This window comes from Rousettus aegyptiacus, unplaced genomic scaffold (assembly GCF_014176215.1).
Source record: "Rousettus aegyptiacus isolate mRouAeg1 unplaced genomic scaffold, mRouAeg1.p scaffold_m13_p_5, whole genome shotgun sequence".
Taxonomy (NCBI): domain Eukaryota; kingdom Metazoa; phylum Chordata; class Mammalia; order Chiroptera; family Pteropodidae; genus Rousettus; species Rousettus aegyptiacus.
The window spans coordinates 79,934,422-79,960,892 of NW_023416308.1; the positions used below are offsets into that span (position 1 = coordinate 79,934,422).

At 49.3% G+C, this 26,471-nt stretch overlaps 1 protein-coding gene and 1 long non-coding RNA gene across 11 annotated transcripts; one reads left to right on the top strand and one right to left on the bottom strand.

Moving 5' to 3' along the window:
* Positions 1–106: 106 nt before the first annotated feature.
* On the bottom strand, positions 107–22,095 carry APBB1 (amyloid beta precursor protein binding family B member 1). Of its 9 annotated transcripts, XR_004950856.1 has the most exons (16): positions 21,992–22,095; positions 14,015–14,743; positions 8,435–8,610; positions 8,278–8,334; positions 8,109–8,194; positions 7,931–7,994; positions 7,315–7,464; positions 6,823–6,950; positions 6,714–6,719; positions 6,297–6,411; positions 6,065–6,149; positions 5,706–5,789; positions 1,084–1,199; positions 763–939; positions 460–679; positions 107–261 (listed from the first exon to the last, which is right to left on the bottom strand). XR_004950856.1 is itself a non-coding variant. In XM_016133508.2 (15 exons), exons 2-15 carry the CDS (start codon positions 14,727–14,729, stop codon positions 512–514), a joined length of 2,127 nt encoding a protein of 708 aa, XP_015988994.2. In that variant the 5' UTR covers positions 14,730–14,743; positions 21,992–22,095; the 3' UTR covers positions 107–511. The 9 variants fall into 9 exon arrangements, 8 of the variants coding, with proteins under 8 accessions (XP_015988994.2, XP_015988993.2, XP_015988995.2 ...); XM_016133508.2 differs by having other exon boundaries at positions 107–679; XM_016133507.2 differs by lacking the exon at positions 21,992–22,095 and adding an exon at positions 21,605–21,748 and having other exon boundaries at positions 107–679.
* On the top strand, positions 21,772–26,040 carry LOC107504373. 2 transcript variants are annotated; one of them, XR_001595469.2, is made up of 5 exons: positions 21,772–21,858; positions 22,293–22,467; positions 24,444–24,545; positions 25,222–25,341; positions 25,634–26,040. It is a non-coding gene; the product is annotated as an uncharacterized LOC107504373 (long non-coding RNA). The 2 variants fall into 2 exon arrangements; XR_004950857.1 differs by lacking the exon at positions 21,772–21,858 and adding an exon at positions 22,165–22,182.
* The last annotated feature ends 431 nt before the right edge of the window (positions 26,041–26,471 follow it).

Consider the following 26,471-nt stretch of genomic DNA (forward strand, 5'->3'; position numbering starts at 1 on the left):
TTCTTCCAAAGCAGGTAGGGCAATGCGGCCTTGGGAACATGGTCCTAACTGAGGAATCAGGATGATAGGGGTGACGGTGTGACACAGGCACATGAAGGCACACAGCTCGGCAGGGCAGACAGACTTTATTAGTAGTATCAGTACAGTAGAGGTGCCATGGAGCAGTGGGGAGGGATCCATGTCTGGACTGCTCCCCTCCTTCTGCTCCTGCTGGACCCTATGAAGATGGGGCCTGGCCTGGACCAGTTCATCCTGCTCCACCTGAAATGGGGACGGAAAGCCCAGGGCTGGCTTGCTTCCTGTTCTTCTTGTCATCAATCTAGTATTTTTACTTCCTTGAAGGGATGAGAAGTCTCCCTCCCCAGCCCCTAGGCAGGGAACCCAGCTACTGAGGGGTAGTTTGGGAAGGGGGAGGCTGAGGCCTAAGGATAGCCTCTAGCCTCCTCCCCTACCCCATACCTTTGAGTTCCCTGGAGCCCAACGCAAGCAGGTGGAGGGAGAACTGAGGACTTCAAGGGGTATGGGCTCCTAGGCGTTTGGGCTTGAGGGAGCCCCACAGCGACTGAACACCCCTGCGGACAGTCCACCCTACACGCCGGGCAACAGACTCAGCAGGGGGTGCCGGGAGGCAGGAGGTGGAGGCCTGGGAGCGAGCATCGAGACACTTCTGGTAGCGGAGCTGCAGAGAAGCAGGTGGGACAGTCACTCTCCAGATTGCTACAACTGGGTCAGTGTCACCACTCCACCACCATACCCTCTTACCATGCATGCGGCCTGCACGGCTTCAGAGAGGCTGGCAGCATTAGGCTCACACCAGAACATGTGGCAGCAGAAGGAGGCTGGGCCGGCAGCCATGATGAATGCAAACGTGTGGACATCTCTGCCCACTGCCAGGAAGGAGAGGAAGCGTACCCGACACTCCCCCAGCACTGCCTCTGTCTAGAGGGAGGGAACCCAGTGAGTAAGCTACCCGACTCTCAGTATTTACCGGGCACATCCACCTTACTGGCAGTTCTCCCCCTACCCCCTAGTCTCCTCACCACGGCAAAGCACTGCCATACCTCTCCCGCCCCCGGTCTTTACCTGCTGGTGCAAGATGGTGAGGGTGGCAGGGGCCACGCTGACATGACTTGGGGTCCACTGCTCACGGCTACTGGAGGACAGGACTGACTCCAGGGCCCCATTTATTACATCTACCCCTAGAAGATATGGACACAAACATGGCTCTACGCTAGCCTTTCCAGCTCTGCTCAGTCAAGCCCAGGGCCTGCCCTCCACCCCCACCTCACCAGCCTACAGCACCCAACGGCGGTGCGCAGGTATCCCTTCACTGGTGCTTTCCTCCTTGGCCTCAGTGACTTGGCACTTTTCTAGTTTCTTCCTCTTGAATCCTAGGTTTGGTTTTCTTCACTAACTCTGCCTCTTCCTCCAGCCTCCTAAACTGATTGGCCCCCCAAAGCTCTGACCTCCCCATTTCTTGCTTTCAATGATCATCCACATTCAGGCCTTCCAGGGCTTCACACAATAATGACTCCCAAATCAGCCCTCAGGCCAGTCCTCACCCAGACCGGACCTTTGTTTTTGTTAAGATACTCGTTTGGGAAAATGTTTACTCTTCTGTCACTCTGTGTTAATTCATTAAGTGCCTTACAACAATCTCATAACAGATCCTTTTATCATCGTTTTATAGATAAGAAAACTTATAGAAGTCAGGTAATAAACCTTAGGTCACATGGAGGAATGGGGATGTGAACACAGGATGTTTGCTTGGAGCTTGAGTTCTTAGCCAGGCCTTTCCCCTGACTCCTCTATAGTGCTAATTTCCAGAACTAGAAGGGTTCTTAAACTCTTAGTTACACTTGATTTCTATAATGCGCTCAAAGGCCGAGGAACCCAAAATTCCTGGATTTTAGATCAGTCAACTTTCCCTTGTAACACAATGGGTTCCCTCCACTCTTGCGTCCCACTTCTGCTTGCACTCAGTGGAGAACCCATGCACGTGGCATGGTGGAGGCATGGGTTCTAGTTCCTGTCCAAGTCAGGAGCTGGCTGTGGAATCTTGTGTCTTCATTCTTGCAGTGAAGATGTTAGCTTAAATGCCAGTGCAAAAGCACACACCTCTGTGGTCCCTCCCAGGCCTTCTTGCCCCTTTCAGTGCCTATGGGTTCCTACTAGAAGCAGACACATGGACCCTTTGTGGGCAGAGGACAAAGTTAAGGATAAACATCTTCCTCGAAAGTCCTCTCTCTTGGCCTTGGTCATCTTAGCTCTGGCTGGATCAAGGCCAAATTCCCAAGCATGCAAGTCCTCCAAAAACTGGCCTCATCTGAACTGTCAAGCATCATATTTTACTGCTCCCTGAGCTTCAAATGACTTATATAGCATTTACTAACATCTCATCTTGGCAAATGCCCCACGACACAGGCGGGAATACAAAGTGAGAGAAGAGGATGCCCTCAAGGGACACAAGACTGTCAATGATGGAAAAGCCTCTGTCTGGAGAGCCCTCCCCTCTTTGACTGTTTGAAACTCCCAATTCTCACCCTTCAGGGTTCACTCAGGCTCCACCAGGGAAGCCTTCCCTGCTGCAGGGCAAAGATGGGGTGTTGCTGGGACAACTCTTAGCCCAACATCTTTTAACCGATGGAACATCTCTTCTACACTGGGCTAGCCATCTCAAGGACAGAAACCAAGTTTAATTCATCTCTGTGTCACCAATCCTAGCACAGGCTCATCTATGAAGGATTTCCAAATGCATGAGCAAGTCACCGTGGAGGCAACACATGCTAATGCACCTAAACTGGTATAACCAACTAACCCAGGAGTCTACAGGAAGGTAATAATTCAGGCAGAAGTGGATGAGCTGGGTTAGATTGCAGAAGACTGTGATGTTTATGACACTGACGCCAGTCAATGGAAAGTCTCAAAGATCATGAGTGTGCACAAGACATCAAAGTCAAACTGCCTAAGTAGCAGATGGGGCTGTGGGGCTGGGGCCTGGCCTCAGGGTATGAGGAGGATCAGCATGGAGGTGGGGAAAGCAGTGGAACAACTGTGGCCTGGAAAAAGCCTGAGTTGCATTTCCAATGTTCCCTATCCTGATGGGCTTTTCTTTCTTTCTTTGTTTTTTTTTTCATGTCAATGTCGCCTTCCAACATACTATATAATTTACTTATTTTATTGTCTGTCTCTCCTGGCTAGAATGGCAGCTACTTGAAGGCTGGAATTGTTGTCACTTTTGTTCATTAGTGTATGACAAGAACCTAGAATAGTGCCTGGCACAAACCAGGCAGTCAGCAGTCATTTGTGAGTGAATGAGTAACAAATAAACATCGGAGCTTCTGCGGGGTCCAATGTAAACTCCTAGAGGTTAAAAAGGGAGTATAAGACGAAGCAGGAAGTGAGCTTAGAGCCTACTGGTGTGAAAGCTCTGGCTTCAACAGAGCAGACCCATCGAGCTGATAGGCAACAGAGGAGCAGTCAAGGGTTTAAGACAGATAATTAAGTGTAGTGAGAACCAGTAAGTGGCAGATGGATAAAGAAATAGGAGTAATAATAGGAAGAGACAACGAGGGCTTAGAAGTTGAGATTAGGAGGGTGGAGGAAACGAGAACAAAGGTGTAGGGGTCAGCCAAGCCTCCTTCCTGTTCCCTCAGCATACTTTTCTCACCCTCAGGTCCACATCTGTAGCAGTGACTTTGGATCCAATGAGAATACTCACTCTTCTGCAAATCTGGGCCTTCCTTTGAACCCCAGGTCAATCCCCACCCTTTCTAAGTAGGATTCCCTCATTTAATATATGATACTGGTTATTAAAGTCAGCATGGTTGAGGGGAATAGCAGAGAACTGAAGGTGATGAGGGTTCGAGTCCTAGGTCTAGTACCTCCTGGCTATGTTATCTCATTCACTCTTTCATTTGTTTGTTTGTTTATCCATTCACCAAACATTGTTGAGTTCTTCCTAAGTGTGCTTTGACAGATACCTGACTACTTCTTGAAATAGTCTTTTTTTTCCTCTGGCCTCTCCTTCTGTTCTCACCATCCTTGCAGTTTCATCTTCCTCCACCAGCCATTAAATGTTGGAGGGCCTCAAGGCTAAGGGTCTAGCCCACCTCCCTTCTCACTGCAGGCCACCCACTTTCCAGGGTCAATCTTCTCCACATTCATGGCCTTAATTACCTCTATAATCCACTGATGCCCACATCTGTATCTCCAGCCCAGGCTTCTCCTCTGTGAATCCAGCTGCCTACTTGAATTTGCCACTCAGCTTCCCCAAGACACCTCGAACTGGCCTCTTCCAGGGCCTGCTACCTTTAGAAAATGGCCCCACTGTCCACTCAGTTCCAAAAGCTAGGAAGACAGGGGTTATCCTCAATGCCTCCATCTTCACCCCACATTCAATCAATCACCAAGGTCTGTTGACTTTAATTGTCTAAGTATCTCCTGAATCTACACACTCCTGTCTAAATATCTCTTGAGTCTACGTACTCCTCTTCAGCTCCACCAGTATCCAAAATATTCTTCATACCGGCCGCCACTACTGCAAGATCCTCCTGAGTTCTCCATCCACCTCCACCCACTGATTACCTTTCTCCACAGTACAGCCAAAGTGAGCTTTACAATATTCAAATCTCATTATGCCAAGTGCTCTCCTGAATACCTTCCATAGTTCCTTGCTGCTCTTAGGATGAAAAACAAATTGTTAACATGGCTGTGAGGTTCCACGTGGTCTGACCACTGCCCAGCTCCCAGCCTCACCTGGCACCACTGACCTTCTCTCAATGCCTTTGAAGAACAAAGTGCCTTCCACTCTGGGTTCTCACATACACCCTTCACTCTGCCTGGAATGATCTTCCCCTATCTCACTCCACTCTCCATCTCACTTTACCGCCTTAGATCCTCTCCATTTTTTGATCTCAATTCAAATGTCACTTTCTCAAGGAAGACTTTTCTGACTCCCTGGACTAAATGAGGTTTCATAGGACCTTGTTACTTTCTTTCAATGAATGATTCAAATTGTAATTATGCATTTACTTGTGTGATTTGATTAATTCCTATTATTTCTACTGTTGCCTACATGAAAATAGACCTGTGGCCATTATTCCCCCAGGACCTGGTACATGGTAGGTTTCATAGGTATTTGCTAAGTGAATGAACAAATAAATAGCAGGTATTGTGAATGTACTGGAAATATAAGAGTGAACCAGACAGTCGCTACCTTCAATTCCCTTATTCAAAAAATAGGGATTAGCGGAATCGTAATCTCATAGGATAATCAAGAATTAAATGATGTAATATACAAGGAAATACTTTACAAGCAATAAAGCATGTGACAATCATGCTCACTGCTTCCTCTGTAGATGCTCACAGCCCATAGTTGGTGCTGTAATGGCAAACCCAGCTCCCAGCTGCTGCCTGGTGTCTCCAGTCATCTAAGACCTGCCCAACCCAATCAAAGCTTTTCTCTGGGATTCAAGACTGCCTCATTCACTGGTTCACACTCAGTGCAGGCATGTTAATTGCTGTAATAGGCAGGACACAGAATGCAGCTGAGACAGAGGTACGTGAGTGTGGCATGCATATTGAAGGGCAAAGTGACATCAACCATGAAAAAGACCTGGTAAAAGAGGTGTCAGAAGGCAGAAGGTGGGGGCAGAGCTTTAGGATCAAGGTGGTGGTCCCTGGATGAAGGAGGACACACATACCAACAGGTTTAGCAACAGGCACATTCCCCAGGTAATAGACTTGGAACTTTTGCACCAACTCATTCTTAGGCGCTGGGAATTCCACTGTGGGAAAGAAAAGGATCAATTGTGGTGGCAGATCTTGCTCACTCTCAGTCCCCACCACCTGGGCATAAGCTGGATCTTCTAGCCAAGGCCCTACCTCTACCCCTCGTCCCTGTCTCCCTTTAACCAAAGTCCCTCCACTTATTTGGTCCGAAGAATTTAGTCTCTACTGTCCATTTTTCTATCATGACTGCCCAGTAGGTAGTGCCTCTTTTTGGGTCACCCCACCTTTGCCAACAAAGGTCAGCTAGACTTGGTGGGGTTGTGATACTGACCTTGGAAAGGGACATCCACAAGTTTAGAGTGATCCAGGGAGAGTCCATTTACCAAACAGCGGGCATTGCGCCGTTCGGCCATGATCTGAGGATGGAGGAGCAGGGGGAAGGAGCAGGGGAGGGTCTGTTAGAGAATCCTCTATCTGGATGCACCCACCTCAACCCAGTGACCCCACCCCCACCCTTATAGAGCAAAGGTGGCAGCTAGTCTAGGGAGTGGAGGGGGCCGTGCCTTAGAGCAGATCTCATGCAGGCTGGTGGCGATGTTCTTGGCCGGTGCCTCACAGCGAAACACGTGGCACTTGAGCATCTGGGTCAGCTTATCACGAGCTACGTAGGCAAAGTCCCTGTTGGGGGAGGGGCATCTCAGTGTCTCCCAGCGCCATCCAGTGCTGAGAGCTCATCCCCACACCACCCATACACCCCACCCCCACCCCATCCATCACGACTCCTAAAGGGCTTCTCCCCCCAGATGGTGTCCTGTGGGTGCAGCCTTTTGGCTGGACGGCAGACAGGCATGCATGCTGAGGTCAGGAAGAATAGGTGAGCACAGCGGGCAGGAAGAGGCAGGGCAAGATAGGGGGACTTGGGCGCTTTGAGGCATTGAGTCCCAGTGTGGGAGGAGGAAGGAAGTAAATAGGCATAGTACCTCTCTCTGGGTCCGGCAGCACAAGAGAGGCAAAGAACAGAGTTAGGGAGGAGGGCCCCGTTCTGGCTGCTGGTTGACCCCACCCAAGGATCCCAGACCCTGCGCCCACCTTCCACTGTCCCGCCCGACGCCCCACACACGAATGCTGACGATGGGCTGGGTGTGCAGCAGGGCCTGACTCTGTGGCTCCACCAGCTTTAACGTCTCATCCTCCAGCTGTAGCAGCAGATCCTTTCCCTGCAGGCCCAGGAAGTAGGCACTCAATGGAGCTCCAGCTGGGAAGGTGACTGAGCTCCACCACCTCCAGCTCAGGGGAGTTCAGCCACAGCTCTGAGACCCTTGCTTGGCTGTCAGACCACCCACCCTGCAGGCTGCATTCGAGTAGAGTCACACCTGTCATCTCTTACTCCTTTTATCATCACCATTCCCATTAGGCAACCATCCCCCAAGGTCCCAACCTGAGATCACACAGCCATCTCACAGAACTATCACTTGGGGTGAGACAACACCTCCTTCCCTCAGCCCCCACCTGGGCAGCTCTGCCCTCCCATCTTTCACAGTTCCCTTCACTTCACCACATCCTGCCAGCCCAGGCCCTTACCTCCCCCCAGCCCCCAGACATGGGGTCATGCAGATCGTTTTTGTGGTAGCAGAGCTGACGAATGCAATTGTTGACAGCCACACTGCTGCGTCCAGGGGCCAGCTCCTCTTCAGTCATCTCCACCCAGCCTAGGGAGCGTACAGCGAAACACTGCCAGACACACAAGAGGGGGTGGGAGGTAGAGGGTCTGAGCTACAACTGTAGGACCCCCATCACAGCACACGGGGGGCTTTGCTGAGATGAGAGGAGTCCCTGACTCAGAACATGGTGGGTGGAAGGGTGTTCTGAGCTAAGACTGAGAAGCTCCCCAAACAGGAGATAGTTGATGGGAGCGGTGATGGTCTCAGAGGAGACCCCTGCTAGTACAAAGAAGCATCTTAGCCAGGCCTGGAAGAGCCTCCTGTCAGGCCACTGGGCTGGTTGGGCTGGTTGAGTTAAAAACTGAAGTGCCTCCAGCCAGGACACATGGGTCTGTGCTGAGACTTGAAGAGCTCCTAACTCAGGACCTGGGGAGCTGTACTGAGACCAGAGATGCCCCTCCAGAACTTGACACAAGGGGCTCTCCTACACACAGGGGGGCGCCAGCTTAGAGAATGGGCATCAGTCTTGAACAAACCTTGATCCCTGGGTTGGCATTCCTTTGGGGCAGCTTCTCTTCCTCTTGGGGCAATGGCTCCGGGCTAGAGGCAGATAGTAACACTTGGTACGGGCCCCCAGACATGGAGCTGTCCCAAGGCGCATTCCAAAAGAATCCATCTCCCTGTCTATCCACTGTGTTGCACCTTCCCACTCACCTGAGGCTCTGAGTTGGGAAAGGCAATGTCCCCTCCTCAGGGTCCTTTAGTCCCAAATCCATCGGGGCCTCCTCACTCGGTTCATCCTTAGGAAGTAGAGAGAGGAATCAGGACCAAACTCATGCCCCTTCTGCAGTTCCCCCATTGTGAAGCAGGTTCCCCCACTCACCTTCCAGAATTCTCCATCCTCAAAGCCTTCTCCATGGGCAAAGCCTGTCCAGGTGAGCTGGGAGGGAGGATGGGAGCAGTGAGAAAGCAACTCACCTTACTCTAGCATGTACCACCCCTGCAGCCTGCTTAAAACACAACAGGCCCGTGAGCCTCACCTGGGACTCCTCGCGGGGACTGCTCCCCTGTGAGGGGGAGGCCCGGCCTGGGGGCTCCCACTGGGTGGTCCCCGTCGGAATGTGCCAGTAGTAGGTCCCTGAGGTGTCCTGAACCCTCATCCATCCAGCCGGCAGGTCGGAATCCGTCTCGAAGGCGTTAGGGTTCCAGAAAGAATCTGCCAGGTCAGGGGCTTGGTGAGGGTCTGCCCACCCAACACACAGACAGTGGGTGCTTATGCCCAGTCCCCTCCCATGGTGGAGAAGAAGGGGTGGGGGAAGGGCTCCAGAACAACATGGTTCCTGCTTCTTCCTAGAGCCTACAGTATGGAGGCATAACATGGGGAGCCGCCAGCAGGGAACACGGCTCAGATTTCCTCCTGGGCTCTGCTCTCAGATAATGTGGCCACACAGAAGGAAGGAGGAAGGCAGAAGGGAGATTAGGTGACCTCAGCTGACCTCCTGTCATACTCGTCTACATCTCAGGTGAGTACACTTACCAGCTCCTGCACACACATGTGCACACAGGTACATAACACTTATAAGCGCAATTACACATCTGTGCAGCCACCACAAACACAAAGGTATGTACACACAGAAAATGGGCAAACACACACACTAACTCTGGCCATACACTAATGCAAACACCTTACACAGAAGTGTACACACAGTTATATATATAGCCCCTGCCACACACGTGCAGAGACCACTCCCACAACAACCCCAAACACATGTGCGAGTACCACATAGTGAAAGCACACTCAGACACAACATATATCAACCACGTGTGTGCGGACACCACAGATGCTCACACCCTGACTCCTGCCACACAAATGCAGACAAACATTCTGTGCCCATGCACACGTACCGCGAACCTGTGACACATGCCCCTCCTCCCCTGGCCGACCACACCACTCCAGCCCTGCACCCCAGCTCATATCTCATCCCCTGCTGCTCTCCCTGCCGGCCCCGCCCCACGTCATACCCAGTCCCATGCCACCCCTCACCTGGACTGCTGTCCTGAAGGATGATGGCCAGGAAAAAGTCCTGGGAGAACATGGCGCTCATTCCCAACCCCTCCTGCCTCCACCCTCCCTCCTCACAGCCCCTCCAGCCCAGCCAGCTGGGCTCACAGCCTGGTGCTGGGCTGCAGAGAAAAGCTCATCCCGCCCCCTTCTCACCAGGGCAGAGCGCCTGCCAAGCAAGAGCCTCCTCCGCCTGGAGCTGACTAGGGAGGGGCCAAGACCACCATAGGAGGGAACCTCCTTGGGTGGGGATGGGGGGCTCAGGAGACCCCAGTCCTTCCTACTCACATCTCTTCTTTTTATCTTGGTTCCCTGCACCAAATCCCAAATCTCCATCCCACCCCACAGTGGTCACCTCAGTGCCACAGTCAAACCCTGTCTCAAGGACACGTAGAGGCTGAGCCTCTCGGGAATACCCAAGCCACCTGGGGCTCGGCAAAGCCTGGAGCTCTCAGCACAAACAGGGTGTGGCTTCAAGAATGTCAGGCAGGCCTTCCCTCCCCAGAACCTTCCCAGCAGTTTGAGCCTGAGAATGGGCCTTGAGGGCATGGGCCCCGGCAATGAGACTGGGTTTGGGGCTCCCAGCACCAACCCCCCTCACCTGCCAGGGCCCAGCAAGGCTGCAGTGTCTCCTCGGCAACCGCAGCACCAGGATGGGCTGGGAGCGCCCAGACTGCTGACGTGCTTCCCGTTACCAGGGAAACCAGGAATCCTGACTGGTCCAAGAGGCAGCACTGAGGGACAGGCAGTCCCCAGACCCAGGCTGCTGAGCAACCAGGCACAGAGGGCGTGGTTACATCAAGGTGGCTGTGCACCTGAGGTGAGTTATTTGGGTTGGAGCATCAACACCCTCCCCTTTCAAATGAGGTGGGCCCACAGAAGAGGAGCTCTTCCTGCCCATCCAGCCTTCTAGGCAACCATTACCACCTCTTCTCCTCCAATCCTCACCTCACCTCAGGTCCTAGGGAATTAGAATGCCTGCCTTTCCCCAAGAGACCCTCCACTGCCTTCCAGGTTCTACTGCCAAACCCTCCAAGAACACCAGCACCCAAGGCAGCCGTGCCTTCCACAGCCACACCCTTTTTCATGAAGGTCATATACCCCTCGAATCTAGGGACCAATTCACTGTCTTCTGAGTCACACACACCAATCCATCTGCCATCCCTGTCAGCCTGCACTTTCCTGCTTCAAAGAGCTTCTTCCTTCCGATCTGTCCTGGAGGGGTCATTCTTCTGCTCAGACCATCTGGGAGGCCCTTCTGGAGCTTGGCACATGTCCTCCAAGCACAGTCCCACCCAGGCCTTTGCTTCTACATGCATGCATTTCTTCAGAAACATACACCTTCACTCCTGCATTGATTCATTCAGACACTCACACACAAATTCAAAGGTTCAGGTATCATTCCTTCATTCATCCATCTATGCATGCTTTGGTGGATAAGCCAGGTGTAGTCCCTTGCTCAGGAGTCAGTGACTCCTGTCATGCTCTCGCTTTTTCTCCACCCCACCACAGCCCAGACTACTAGCACTTCTTACTTGGATCATTGTGAGAGCCTCACAGTGGTCTCCCTGAAGTCTAGTCTCCTCCAGTCTGGGCTACACACTGAAGCCCAAATGATTGTTCTGAAATACTCAACTAATGAAGTTACTCTCCAGTTTAATACTCTTAATTACCTTCTCCCTGCCCTCAGGATAGAATCCAAATTTCCCCACAGGGTTTGTATGCTGTCAGGAAGCCATAACCATCTGCCTCTCAGCCTTCTCGCTGACCACCCCCAGCCTCCTTCTCTCTTCTCCCTGCTTGGGACGTGCCCCTCATCCTCTCCAAGCCAAGCCTCCCTCACCTCAGTCTTCATCAACTCCTCTTCAGGCATCACTGTAAAGGTCGCTTTACAAAACAGACCTAACCCCCTGTCTTCCACCACAAACAGGCAGAGTTGGTGCCCCTCCTGTACCTCCCCCATCCCAGAGCACATTTTGCTGATTTTAACGGTCTGTTTACTTCCCCTTCTCCACTAGGCTGGGAGTGCCATGAGGGGAGGAACATCTTTCCCCTGCCTGCATTTCAAGCATTTAGGGTGGGGCCTGGCACAGAGTATGAACTCAACGCGGGTAGTAAAGCTCATTCATTCATCACTCATTCATTCGTTCACTCATGTACTTATGCATTCAATCAATAACTTTGTGGAGATCCTAAGGTGGGAAGGAGAAAATAATTTTTTCTCTATTCTATACCCAATTCCTATCAGTGTCCAGACCTCCTCTGTGGCCTTCATGGTCATAGCAACACAATCACAAAAAGAGTAAGCCCTTCCCTAGGCTGGTCCCACACTTCCACCCTCAATTTCCACTGCCTCTGCCATAGTTCAATGCTTGACCACACTCTTGCCACACCAATGCCCTTGCTGAGGGTGCTGCCCGTGCCTGGGAGACCCTTCTCAGTTCTCCAGCAGTTTTGTCCTCCTACTCCCAGAAGCTTCATAAGCGCGGCCACCACAGTAGCCATTCCAGGAGACCCTGAGCAACCAGGCCCTCCATTATTTGGTCTCTGACTCACACCCCTTAGGGCTGAGGTTGCAAACAGGCAACCTGCAGACTGGTGCAAGGCTCAGATCAATTTTGTGTGGCCCTCACGGTGCTTTTTAAAAAACAGAATTGATTGCTAACATTTAGAAACTGGAATATTTCACATCAATATCTAGTTTTCATTTTCCATTGAAAAGTTACATGAACTGGCTCCTCTGAGGTTATATCTTGCCCCACCCAACCCTATAAATAACCAGCTGGACTGGAGCAGCAGCTATTCCCTTTAAAGAGGGTCTGGGCAATGACCATCAAAGGCCGCTGACATCACAAAAAAGAAAGACAATCGGAAGTCACCTTTGAGAGAAGTACTCAATACCACCTTTGAAGTGTCCTTGCAAAAACAAAATGCAAAAAACTCTCAAGTCTAAATCTGATCAAGGCTCTAGAACTCACTACCAATTTATAGGAAATCCAGGAGAAGGGGCACATGTTCAGCACCACCACAGTCTGCAATCCCAATCGTGGAAAACTCAGGACAAACACCACAGTGGCTTTAATTAAAAAACAAAAAACTGCAAGCAAAAATAGAGATACAAGGATAATGTGTAGATCAAAAGAAACCTTAAGAGACATATCAACCATCAAAAGGTCTGGACCTATTTGGATATTGATTCAAAAACAAAGACTTTTTTTTAAAGGCGGGGGAGGACATTTATTAGACAACCGAAAAAATGTAAGCATTGACTTGGATATTTGATGATATTCAAGAATTGTTAAATTTTTGTAGACATGATAATGGTATTGTGAATTTTTAAAAGAGTATTTTCTCTTAGAAATGCATGGGTAAACATTTACAGATGAAAATAGTTGCTTCAAAATAACCTACACTGGGGCCCAGGGTAGGTGGGGTTACAGAGTTAGCGAGATTGGCCAGGTGTTGATAATTGTTGAAACTAGGTCATAGGTAAATAAATCAGGCTCATTATTCTATTCTATCTACTTTTGTATATGTTTGAAAATGTCCATAATAAGAGTTTTGAAAGGGGACAGTGTGCTGTCCGTGGCTCCTCTGAACCACACGCTCCCTGAGAAGGTTCCACGGTTTGGGGCGTGGGTATGGCACCCACTGCCTGGTGTGACGGAGTCTTTCTTTACTTACACCTGCACCCACCAAATGTCCGTATTGTGGCTATGCCCCATTATCTCTGCCCTGTGCTCTCAGCTCTATCTATATCTCTATATGACAGTAGCAAAAGAGGAAAGTCAACTTATTTAAATAGGACACATTTAATGGTCAGTACTTAGAATCCGACTATCTATTCTTTTTGTCCCTACCCCCAACAAAGAAGCACATGTTTATTATTATTTTGCTTCCTAACTTTTTTAGTCAATAGCCTATTCCTGATACAAAGGATACAAAACAGGATTCTTACAATGCCCAGCATGTGTTCTGCACACAACACCCCCCAGTCTTTGCAAATAAACCTCTTTGGGGAGGTGCAGCTGCTTCCTCTGGACCGGCCTATTAAAACTTGGCCCAAGTGCACCTGGTTCATCATGCTGTGTGCACAAGTGGCAGGCTACCACGGCACCCAGAGCTCGGGTCTGGACTCAGACATGGTTTAGAGCTCAATTCTACTGTGATCTCGGATTGCCTGTGATTTTAAGAAAGCTACTGCACCTCTCCGGGCCTCTTTTTTTGTCACCTGTAAGTAATATGGGCATAATAATGGTATCTACCTCACAGCATTACTGTGAGGATTAAACACGACATTACTGAGCACAGAGCCAGTACATCCCCCGTAAGCGGACCTAGTCAGCCACTCGTCAGGGTGTGCTTGATGGATGGGCTGATCAACTTGTTCAAGCACTCCTGGAAGGCAGAAAGGGCTTCCTTCAGTAAAACCTGGCCATGGCCTGCTGAGGACTGAGGACATGGGCTCTGTGACTCATGCCCAGGCTGGCCCTAGCCTCTGTGTGGAGAGGCCTGCCTTCTGCCCTCCTGCCCTCCCTCATTCCCCATATTGAGGTACCTGTGTCCTCCGGGGAGCCATAGGAGGGGCTGCCCTGGGATAAGGTAGCCCAGCTTGAGTCCTCATCACTGGCTGCACTGTTCCTCATGCCAAACAGGAGGCTGGCACTCTTGCTGTGCTCCCGGGGGCCATCTGCAAGTGCCTGGGGTCCAGGGGGCACCTCTGCACTCTCCAGGGGCTCAGGTAGCCCTGGGGGAGAAGACAAGTCCTCCTCTTCCTCATCCTCTTCTTCGTCATCCTCTTCGGCCTCCCCTGCTGCCTTCTCCTCTCCCTCATCTGCCCCTTGATCTTGGGTGCTGATGATCAGGCCAGGTCCTCGGAGCCCTCGGTTGGCCGCATTGTGGGAAGAGAGCTCCAACTCAGAGTACAGGTGCATCAGGCCTTTGGGGCCCAAGGGTGCTGTCTCAGGCTCTTGGCTGGCCTCCTCTGCCAGGGTCAAGGTCACATTGCGGTTCTGGTCACGGTGGGCTGTGGCGGCCCGCCGTAGCTGGTTCTGGCCCTCCTTCAGCCACTTGGCATTGGCAGGGCCCGGCTCAGGCCCACCACCCTCTCCCATGGCGCTGCGTAAGTCCTTGGGTCCCACGGCTGTGGTCTGCAGCTTGGCGTTGAGCAGCTGGTTGTGGGCAGCGTGCAGGGGTAGGGGTAGGCTCAGGGCGGGGCCTCCGTGGCTGTTGGCATTAATGGCCGTTTGGCTCAGTGATGATGGAACAGACATGGCCTTAGCCGATCCTGTGGGGGAGGGGGCAGGGGAGACCATGTTGAGCCTCCAGCTCAGGATAGCAGTACTCTGCCTCTGCCCCAGAGCTGCACCTCCTCACCTCCATTATGCTCAGCAGGCCGGCACACACTGCTCCCTGTCCTATGAGCTATTTTCCCATAGACATGACTAGCTTAACTCTTATCCCCCATCACCACCACCCCTATTCCTGGCCAGGCCCAAGTCCAAAGCCCACCCCATCCTCAAATCCCCAGCCTCAAGCTTCCTGGGAAAGCACAGCCAGCCCCTGCTTTGCCCTCACTCCCAAAAGCAGAGCCTCTACACAATGGCTCTCTGTGCAACCCCACCCCCAGCTCATCCAACTGGGGCTTACTGTGCCAGGGACACAGCTGGCATGGGACTGGCTCATGTGTTCCAGACACTGGACACTGACTGTCCCCTTCCTCCTGCCACACTGCTATCCATAGCCCTACCACTGAGCTCCCCAGGCTGTGTTCCCATCATCACAAACCACTGGGCTCAACCAGACCAGAAGCCCACCCCCTCTAAGGGACTGTGAGGACAAGAGGGAAAGAGCAAAAGACCCAGCCCTCAGGGAATGGCCGGGGAAGGCAGGTCACAAAGGAAGGGCCTCCAGCTCCAATTTGTGGCTCCTTTGGCTTGTTGAAGCTACATTTTGTTGATTGTTTCTACAAAGTATCTCACCTTTAGAGCACCAATCCCTCTGTCAACCCTATAATGACCCATGCCTGGGTCACTGCATGAGCCTTTGACCTGGACCCTCCAGCCCTTCAGGTCTTTGCCCAAATGTCACCTGATCTCAGCGAGACCTTCCTGAATAACTTTTTAAAACTATAGGCCCCCATGCTGCCTCTCAGCAATCCTCAAATCTTCCCTAGCACCTAGCACCATCCAACAAGCTATTATAATTATTACTATTACGATTATTATCATTATTGCTTTGCTTAATCATTGTCTCCTTATGACTATAATTTCAGTGCCATGCTGGTGAGAATTTTGTCTTTTTTTTTTTTTTCTTTTCAGTGCAGTATGCCTAGATCTTAACACGGTCCTGGTACAGAAGAGGAACTCAGATATTCAACAAAATATTTGTTGAAATATTTATGAATGTGTCCTCCTATCTCTCCCAGGCCCCATTTTAGCATCTCCCCTGCCAGTTTCTGAAAACACACTTTGGTCACGTTACTGTGTCTCAATCATTACTCAGGTGCCCCAACCAAACTCCACCTGTCCTTCAAGTGATCTCTTCCCTCCTTACAAGCCTTTCATGGATCACCTTCTCTACCTATGAATCCTTCCACCCCCATCACCCCAGCAATCCCACCCTCAAGACCCCATCCCTACCTCCCCATTCTCTTTGACCTTCCACTACTGGCTACTCTGCTTCCTTGACCCCCACTATAAAGTGCTTGCTCCCTGGACCCTCACTGGCCTCTCACATCACATTTCGTGCTCCCTGACTAACCATTTCCTCTCTCATCCTGACCCTCTTAGATAGCCCCTGCCTCTGGCACCCCCTGCCCCAAAACCCTCAGGGTTTTCTCTTCCTACTTGGCCCACAACACACAACTCTCCCTCACTGACAGCCCCTCAAATGCTCACCTTTCTGACTCCCACTGTACTGTTCTTTCTCCTCAATTTCCATCTGTCTCCCTGTTCCCCACTAAGAGGTTCTTTCATTCTCTGACCCTTTGCTCCAGTTGCCTCTGCCATCTCAGTGTTGTAACTCTCAGCACCGAGCACAGGCTGCAGTGAGATTTTTTAGGCTGCCAAGCAAGGCTCTACCAACTCTCAGGTGCAGTTCATGGTTCTGAGGCAGGAGCCATAGCTCACCTCTCTGTCCCTTCTGGCTCCTCCAACCCTAGCATGATGCTATGTTCCTTTTGTGAAATAAATGAAAAAAAGGCTCCTGTCTGTGTCTGCCTCATGTGTAACTGCTGGTCTGCTCACTGTGGTTCCACCTGGGCAATGAGAAAATTTGTGGTCACTGGCACAACCAAGAAAAACAATGGCTCTGCCTCTACCCAGAAACAAGTAATCTTCCAAAAATGGAAACCAGATTGTGTAATTCCCCAGGTTGGAAAATTAGAGGGCTCACCGCTGTCTTTAGGGTAACTTCCACGCTCATTAGCCAGACACCAAAAGCCTCCTTGAGCCAATCCCAATGACCTGTTGGACCTCCTCCTCCTCCCTGCCTCCTTCACACTTTTTACTCCAACCACAGGAAATGTGGCAAATTCTAGAACATGTCACACTCTCGCAGTCCTGGCTCTTTGCTTATCCTCAGCTTGTCTTCCCTTGTGAGAACCTCTGCTTGTTTCAAAATTTGGCTCAGTGGTCACAGCTCCTAAGCAGTAAGCCTTCTCTATTCAGTCTTCTCTTCCTCTATCCTCAAATGACTATTCCCATCTTGTGCCTCATGATACCTAGCATTCTATCAGAACATCTGAGACTGTGTCTTGCTCAACTTCATATTCCCACTAGCGAGGAGAGTGCACAGTGCATCTGACACAGAGTGGGCCCTCAGTGTGGAAGAAAGGGAGGCATGGAGGTGACAGACATAGAGAAGAACTAGGAAGCTTAGACCTTGTTGGGTCTTGTGTGGCCCCATGGGCTGGGGATGGGCAACGAGAGTGTTAGGGCGGATGCTGGAGAATGATGAAAAGTCCCTTAGAAAGAGGTAAGATAGGCCAAGGATCTCACAGAGGTACAGGCTGAAATCTAGGGAAAAGGGGAGGGAGGGAGTTAGCTTAAAATGACATCCTGGCCGTTAGGCTGATGGAATGATATCTCCATGAGTTTCAGGAGGTGGAAGACCCTGTGACTCTGGCAAGCTCATGATGAGCCCTTCTCTGAAGCAGTGGTGTATGGAGCCAAGTTATCTAGAGGGCAGGCTGGTGCCAACCTCATTAGCAATTGGACATGTGATCTGGGAAGGGCACGTGCACTATGAGGCTGGGACAGTGAAGAGACAGGTTGACTTTAGGACAGCCCTGTCCATCTGTGGTCACCAAGGCAGATAGTACTGGAGGAGGAAAAGGGAAGTTCTGCTGTAAGTGCTAAAGCCTGAACACCTAGCCCAAGGCAATGTAGTCACCATCACTTCACTTTTTAAGATCAAAGGATGACCAGCTGCCCAATACCTTCCATAAGGGGCACAATCCAACCTCTCCCCTCTCACTGGGGTTATCCATACCTGGAACCTCTCAAAAGATGGAAAGTGCCAAAAGGATTCTGGGAGGCAGGGAGCTGGTCAGGGAATTCAGAGCAGAAACTAAGAGTGGCCGCTAAGCCTGAAGAAGCTGATATCAAACCATGGGTGGGGAGCAGGAATGAGGGGCGAGTCCTCCTCAAGGTCAAGGGTCTTCTAACCTGACAGCTTACATGGCATGGGAGAGAATGATGAATAATGAGGAAACAGTTCCTTCCCAATGGAGCTCAGAGTCAAGTGGTGAAACAGTCATTGAACGACTCATTGAAATGCAGTGTAATGCCAGTATCTAGAACAGTACCTGGCACCTACGAGCATTCCCTATTTGTTGAATAAATGATTGAGTATTATGATAGGGGAAGAAGAGGGCACTACAGGAGCCTGAGGCTCACTCTAGCCTAGGTATCTCTAAGACCTTTCTGAGTAAGACACTTTCAAGCTGAGACAAGAACACAACTCTCCTTGGACAACCTCGTGCACCACCCCTCCCTCTCAGAGGATGACCTGTCACTCCTAATTCGAAGAGGAAACAGAAGCCATCGGTCGGGAAACGTCTTCAAACATCCAAATTTACTGACTTCAGCATCTATCCTTTTCCCTCCTTCCTAAAACCAATTACTTCACCTACCATTTAGATCCTTCCTTTCATGCCTAGAAATTTCACATCCAGAAATTTTACACCACTGTTTAACTGTTTTCTTTTCTATATAATTGGCCTCTTCTTCTCTATGGGATCCACTATCTTTCAATTTAAACGTGGAACCTTTCCTGACCCAACACTCCCCCAGTGCCACTTGCTGCTCTCTTGTCGCCCCTGCACAGGTAAACTCCCTTAAAGAGTTGTCTCTACTCACTGTCGCCAGTCTATCAATTCACACTCACTCCTCAACCCTTTTCAATCCTGTTTCCATTCTCAACACAGCTCAGTAACAGCTCCTACCAAGGTCAACATGACCCCTATGTCACTTAATCCAACAGACACCTGCAGTCCTCATCTTGCTTGTACTCTCAGCAACATTTGACACCAGGGCCTCTCATCCAACTTTCACCCATGGCTTCCACATGCTACATTGCTTGGTTTTCTTCCTACACTATAGCTGTCTTGTGGCTTTTTACACTCCTTTGCTGGCTTATCTTCTACCAGCTGGAGTTTCTCATGGCTTGTTCTTACGCCCTTTTGTTTTCCTTGATCGCTTTTCAATACAGGTATTCATTCATGCCCATAGCTTCAGTACTATCTATATACTGATTTTCAAATTTTCACCTCCATTTCAAACCCCTCATCTGAGCTCTAGACAGCGCATTCAACTTTTTACTCAACATCTCTACTTGGATATCTCATAGGCCTCTCAAACTAACATGCTCACTCATGTTTCTCCCACCCATCCCTAATTGGTCCTCTTTCAGGATCCTGGGTCATGGAATATAACCAGCCATACTGTTGTGCAAAGCAGAAGTAGGAGTACCATCCTTGACACTACCTTCTCCTTTACTCATATTTAATCCACTGGCAATTTTCTCTCTGAGAAACATTTCTAGATTTGATCTACTCTCCACATCCACTACCATCAATAATCCACACTAAGAACAAAGACCTTAAGACCCGAAATTCATAGCATGGCCTCAGCTGTCCTGTTCAGTCTGGTCTCTGCCTATCTCTCCAGCTTTAGCACTCTGCTCTCCAGCCTCACTGGCCTTCCTTGATTCCTCAAAGACATCATGCTGTCTCTTTCTACAAGATATTTGATTTATCTTCTGCCTGAAACCTTCCTCTACCCTCTCTAACTAAGCCTAACTAAATTCTACTCATACTTTATATCTCAGTTCAAATGTTCTGTTCTCAGAGAAACCTTCCTTGACTCTCTCCTCCTAACCCCAGACCAGTTTAGCTTGTACTCTTGTGTATTCCCAAGGCACCATCCACCTTTCCTTATGGTATTTATTATACTTTTAATTTTATTCTCATCTAATTCCCCCTTTTGACTTTGAGCTCCATGGAGACAAGACCTCAGTCTATTTGGCTCATGAATTATATCTTCAGTACCTAACATAGTACTTTGTATATACTAGGTGCTCAAATTAGATTTGTTGAATGAATAAATGATCAAATAGACGCATTTTTAAAAATGATCAGAATAGTTAACAGGAGGTATACACAAAGATATGCTATTAGAGCAGTCAAGGGAAAAAATGGCTGTGTGGCGTAGATTAAGTTTAGTAGCAGTTTGGATGGAGTGAAATAAATAGATTTGAAAAATATTTAGGTAGTGGATATAGTGGATATTTAGATAGAACTCTGTGACATTAGATGTAGAGGTGAGGGAGTAGAGGTTAATCAGAATGTTTCCCAGGATTCTAGTTTGGGTAACTGATTAGAAATTGGCCATTCCTGAGAGTTAAAGGAAGAACAGACTTGGAAGAAGGGTAAGGGGGGAACATAGGGAAGACAATTCAGCTTGGGATCTGTGAGTTTGGAGTTCCTGTTGGATTTTCAAGGGGATGTTGTGAGGGCAGTTGGATATTGAATCTGGAGTTGAGGAAAGAGGTCTGGGCCAGATATATAAACGTGAGGATCATCAACATAGATACATACATACACACATACATACATACATAGAGATACATGAAATTTGAAGCCTTAGGCTTGAATAAAATACCCGAGGAGAAAGTACAGAATGAGAGGAGAGAGCTCAGGACAGAACCGAGAGCTTCACTGACATCTCAAGGGAGAGGAAAGAGGTATCAAGTGAGATTGAGAAGAAGCAACAATGCCAGGAGCGAAACCAGGAAAATGCTTCAAGGAGAGTTGACACACACCACTGAACAATGAAAAGATAAAGGAGGATAACAGGAAAGTGTCTGTCTATTGGACTTGGCCAGATGGAAATCTCCAGCGACCTTGGCTTGAGCAGTTTGGTCAGGTGTGAGATAGAAGATGAGTGAGACGGTTTTAAGAATGAATGGAGAGTGAGGAAATGATGACAGCAAGTGTAGAGAAGGTATTGGCTCTGAAGACTGGAGAGAACTAGGACTATGCTGGTAAATCTGGGAATGCAAGAAATGCACAGGCAGATTCAAAATAGGTTCAGAATAACCTCTGAATCGGCGGTGGGAAAACTGCTCCTAATGAGTGCTTCTGTGACTGCTAGGCCTCCTGGCAGAACTGGGGACGCAGCCGGCCCCAGGGCACACCTCTCTGTCGCTGAGGGCGACAGAATGCGGCTTGACAGATTCCAGGCTTGGGACCTAAAGGAAAACGCGCGGCCTCTACCTACCTCACCCCATGTCCCCTTCCCAGCCCTTAACCTTCCCCCCCCCTTCCCCCATCCCCTACCGCCCCTCGTTTCGCGTTCCCAAACTTGCTCCCTATTTATCCTGGAGGGGCAGATGGTAAAGGTCGGGAAGGGACGGTGTGAGGACGGAGATGGATCCTACAAGAGGTGGGGGTAGTAGGGGGACAGGAGATGGTGGAAATGCGCGCGGTGGGAGGGCTGCTCGCGGGTTTAGGCCTGGCCGGGGGACTCAGGCCGCCGTGAGGAAGGGTCTGGGGGTCTGTGGGGAAGGGTCTGGGGGGTCCGCGGGGCCCTGAGGGTTGGGATCTGGCCACCGAGGCTGGGCCTGGGCCTTGGGCAGCTCCTACCTGCGCAGGGAGGCCCCAGGCCAAGGTGGCGGAGGTGGCTCAGGCTGCAGGGCTCCGGCTCCGCGGCGGCTTCTCCATCACAACATCCCCCGCCCAGGAGCGCGCGGGCCGCGGGGCCGCGCCCAGAGCGGCAGGCGCGCGCGCGCACGCGCGAGGCGGGGCGCCATCTTGGGCCGGGCGCGCGAGCGCGAGCCCTCGGGGCGGCTCTGGCCCCGCGTCCGGAGCGCCGCACCCAGCACCGCCCTCCGGCCTCGGTGAGCCCACGGCCCTGCGCCCTCGCCGGCCACTATCCCTGCGCCCGGTTCCCGAATCCCAGAGCGCTGCCTCTGCGCCTGCCGACCCCTGCCCAGCCCCGCGCCGCCCTCCACTCTGAGGCCCCGGACTCACCCTGCGCGCCCACCAGCGGTGCCCTGAACCCCCGCGGGGCGACGCACCCCAGGGGCGGGAGCCGGGACAGCGGTGGCGGGGCCAGGCCTCGCCTGCGCGGGGCGGGCTCTGAGGACGCAGCTTGCCCGGCTCTTGCGGCAGCTTGTCCTGGTGGAGAGGCGATGAGGGCAGCGCCGCGACAATAATAGCGCGTATTTATTGACCGCTTATACTGTGCCAGGCTCTGTGTTAAACCCTTTGCGCACATCTGTCCTTGAGTCAGCCCTGTGAAGTCGCCACTACTGTTATCCTTATTTTTCAGAGGCAGATGCTGAGATTCAGAATGGTAAAAAGACTTGCGTGTAGTCACAAGGCGGTGAAACCAGACTGGAACCAGGTTTCCTGACACCCTATGCCTGCCGATGCTGAACAAAAAGCTGTGACACCAAGGCCTCGCAGCTGTCAATAAATCGCTCCCCGGTACAAATACATAAGAGGTAAGGAAGAATGGGAAAATGTGGATGAAAAGTGAAAAGGAAGGAATGCTGGGTCCCAATATTTACTACAGACTCCCTGGATAGTGGGATTATTTCCGGTGGTCAGATTAGTGGCCCAGAGGCCATCAAGGATCATGAGAGGAATGTTAACCATCCAGAAACCCTCTCATGGCTTATTCCTCTAAGGCAGAGGTTTTAATTTATTGTAGCTGCTAACTGTTGTGCAGCTGACCGAAGATGCCTTCAAGGTATCTAAAACTGAAATGCATTATTTTCATCCCCTTTATTGGCCTTCTAAGATTTTCACTGGGGTGAAAACCCTCCCTGACACACTCTAAGTGCATGCGCGCGTGCGTACGCACAGGATTGGCTGCAGCTCCACTTCATCTCTTCCAGTGAATGCCGCCACCATCTGCTGGCTTGCCCAAGCCAGAAGCTTCCAGATCATCTTCAGCTACACTTTCACTTGACTCGACATGAATATAAATGTTTTAACTTTTTATTATGGAAAATTTTAAATACATACAAAAGGAGGCAGCATGGTATAATGAACCCTCATAAACCTATCACTCAGTTTGAATAATTGTGATTTGACAAATATCTTTGTAATATGAACTATGTACTAGGTCCCAAACTAGGCGCTAGGGATCCGAAGATGAATCAGATTTGACTGCAACCAAAACTGGAGGATATAACATCTGACCTTGGTCCTTGAAAGATGAGTAAGAATTATCCAGAAGAAGAAAGGTGTCCTCATTCATTCGTTTGTTCTCTTTCAACAAATTATTATTGCATGAGGCACTGTCCTTGGTGCTAAGCACACATAAAAAAGCAAGATTCAGTCCTTGCCCTCTTGAGGCTTAAATAACAGGGGAAAGAGACATTAAACGTGATTAGTATCTTGAAGAAAAAGTAAAGGATGCTATGTGAGTGGACTAAATTTGGCCTGGGGAGGTTTAGGAAAGCTTTTATAAGGAAGAGCCCTTATGTGAGGGGAAAGGGGTGAAGGAGAGAGAGGGCAGCCAGAAGAGGAAATTATGCCAGGTCGAAGGAGAAGTACAAGAAGGCCAGTATGAGTGACAGTGGAGAAGAATGGCATCAGATGAGCTGGAAAGGTGAATAGGTGCCAAATCAAGAAAAGCCTTCCTTGTATGTTATGCTAAGTGTTTTGGACTTTAAGGGCAATGGAAAAATCATCAAAGAGTTTGAGGCAGGGGAGTAGCATGTTTACCCTTGCATTTTAGAAGATCATTTCTAGCTGCTAAGTGGAGAATAGATAGGAAGAGAGCAAAATTGGCAGAATAGGGACCAGTTAGGAAGCAATTGACGTAGTCTAGGTGGGTGATTATTATAATCATGAGAGTAGGGATGGAGAAAATTCAGGAGGTATAAATTAGCCATCGATTGGCTGTGAAAATACGCAGGAAAAGATGACTTCCAGATTTCTGCTTGAGCAAATGAAAAAATCCAGACATAACAATGGTTTACAAACCACCCACCAAAATACTTGTCTTCCAAATCTCGTTGGGCAGGATGGCTGCAATATCCAGGGAAATCTCTTCAGGTAACCAGAGGCAGAAAGATAGGTTGATGAGGATGGGGAGAGGAGTCTAATTAGCTAAGATGCAAAAAGGAAAATGTGCAGTTTACATACAGGGCAGTTTGTCCCACAAACAATCTTCCCGAATCCCTAATCATCTAGGTCTGCAAGCCTCCTGATCAATGAGATGTCAATCTGTGCCTTTCATCTGTCCTTTCTCTATTGTATTTCTTCCCCCTTCTGATGCTCTCCATGGCCTAGGACACACAGTATCTATAAACCACCTCAGTTGCTGTGTTTAGTTATAACCAATGTCGGTCCCTCTGAGGCAGTGGTCTTTTAAAATTATTACTTTGGATCTATTAAGAAAAACTTCAATTAGAAGCAAATCCATTCAGAGTCACTTACCGAGAGCACTGGCTTTATGCATTACCAGGCAATTGGCACTCAAGTCACCTATATGGAAGAATAGAACTTACGTATCTCTTAGCAGCAAAAACTCTTAATGGAGCAAAGGCGGCCTCTTCTACCACCACATGTAAGTATTGCTTTGATGTTATAATTTTTCTTGTAGTTGATCCAATAAACCCTCTTTCTTCTGGGTTGTTATCATTTGGAAAATCTATAAGGAGTAAAATCTTCCCATATATTATATAGAGTGGAATTCATAAATCATATGATAGGTCTGTCAAGGACTTCCTCAAAACCCTTCTTCAACAGGACTATTTTAATACATTCCCAGGAAGAGCATATAGGGTAAGAAGAGAAAAGGACTGAGAACTGAATTCTGGGAATCCCAGTATATGTGGAGCCAGCAGAGGAAAAGAATGACAGGAAGAAAGCTGAGAAGAAACAGAGTAAGAGGAGAATTAGGAAAGAGTAATGTCATGGAAGGAATCCAAGGGAGGAAAGATATTCAAGGAGGAAGAAGTGGTCAACAGCATCAAGTGCAGCAAAGATTTCCAATAAGGTTAAGACAAAAAAGTATCCTTTGAATTTGGTGACATGGAGGTCATGAACGTCCATGATGTGATCTGTGTTAGCAGAAAATGGAGGCAGAAGCCACAATGCAATGAGCTGAGCAAATGAGAAAGTAGAATAAGTAAGGGCAGACCCACCCCCTTTTGAGAAATTTGGAAGAGAGAATAGACAGCTAAAAAGTGATATGAAGTTAAAGATTCTGGTTTGTCTTCTTTTTTTTTTTTTTTTTTAAGATGGTAGAGACTTGAACATGGCTATATACTACAAAAAGATACCAGTAGAGAAGATGAATTTGAAAGTAAAGAAAAAAGAAGCTGAGATATGGAGCAAGATCCTAGAGGTGATGAGAGGAGGTAGGATCAAGGACTCATAAGAAGAATGGAAAACCTTCACTTTATAAGATAAAGAGATAGGGGTGAAGACAAGGGTGTAGATGGGGTAATTAATACAATGGGAGCAGGCAAGAGGTTGAGGTATTTCATGCCCAATATTTTCAGGGGTTGAGGTATTTCATGTCCAATATTTTCAATATTTTCAGTCTTTAGCTGAGGAAGAGAAGGAGGGTTGCATGGAGAACAAGAAAAACTTTACAAGTATTAATCTGTCATGAACATGTTGTCTCCTTTATTGTTGTTATCTACACAGCATCCATTCCCCCTTTTATTGGAAACAACACATCAGTTTTTTTGAGATGCATCCCCTCAGCACTCTCAGTCCATGTTCAAATGGGAATCTTCGGAGCCCCACAACCCACTTCAGTATTGGGCTCCTGGACCATGATCAAATCAAAGTGATCAATTCAGAGACGGGCACATAACTAAATGTGAGCCAGTGAAAATCAAGTCCAGGAATTTTCCTGCAACTATTTGGCAAGAGCTGATGGTGGAATATAAGCCCGGTGGGTATCTTGCCACCATGAAGGATGAGCCTGCTTGAGAATGAAACAGCTAAAGGATGGAGAGAGGCAAATACCTGATAACATTACTTTAACACCTATATTTACCTCTTCCTGAAGTCACATAAGTCAATAAATTTCCTTTTTGCTTACACCACTTCGAATTGGATTTTATCACTTGCACCCAAGAGTTATGATGAATACATGTGGCAGATATTGCTTATTGGTGTTCGTCCCTATATTGCTCTTCTGTAATCTCCCCTCTACTCAAAGGGCTAGAAATCTGAAAATCACATTTCTCAGATTCCTTTGTTGCTTTGTTACAGTTAGGCTCTACCAATGGTGACCTTGACATGAAGAAGATGGGAAGAAGCAAGAAATCCTTCTGCTTTCAGCAGTTCCTCTGGCAACATCAACTTCTGATGTTGCAGAAGTAGAGGAAGTCCCAGCACCATCAGTAATACATGCTCATCCATATCAGTAGATAGTGCAGATTGTGGATTCCAGCTCCTTGATCTTTGGGTCAAACCATTTCTCCCTTCTTCTCCTCTAAACCAATATTAGGAGTAGTTTTCTGGTCTCTGGGTA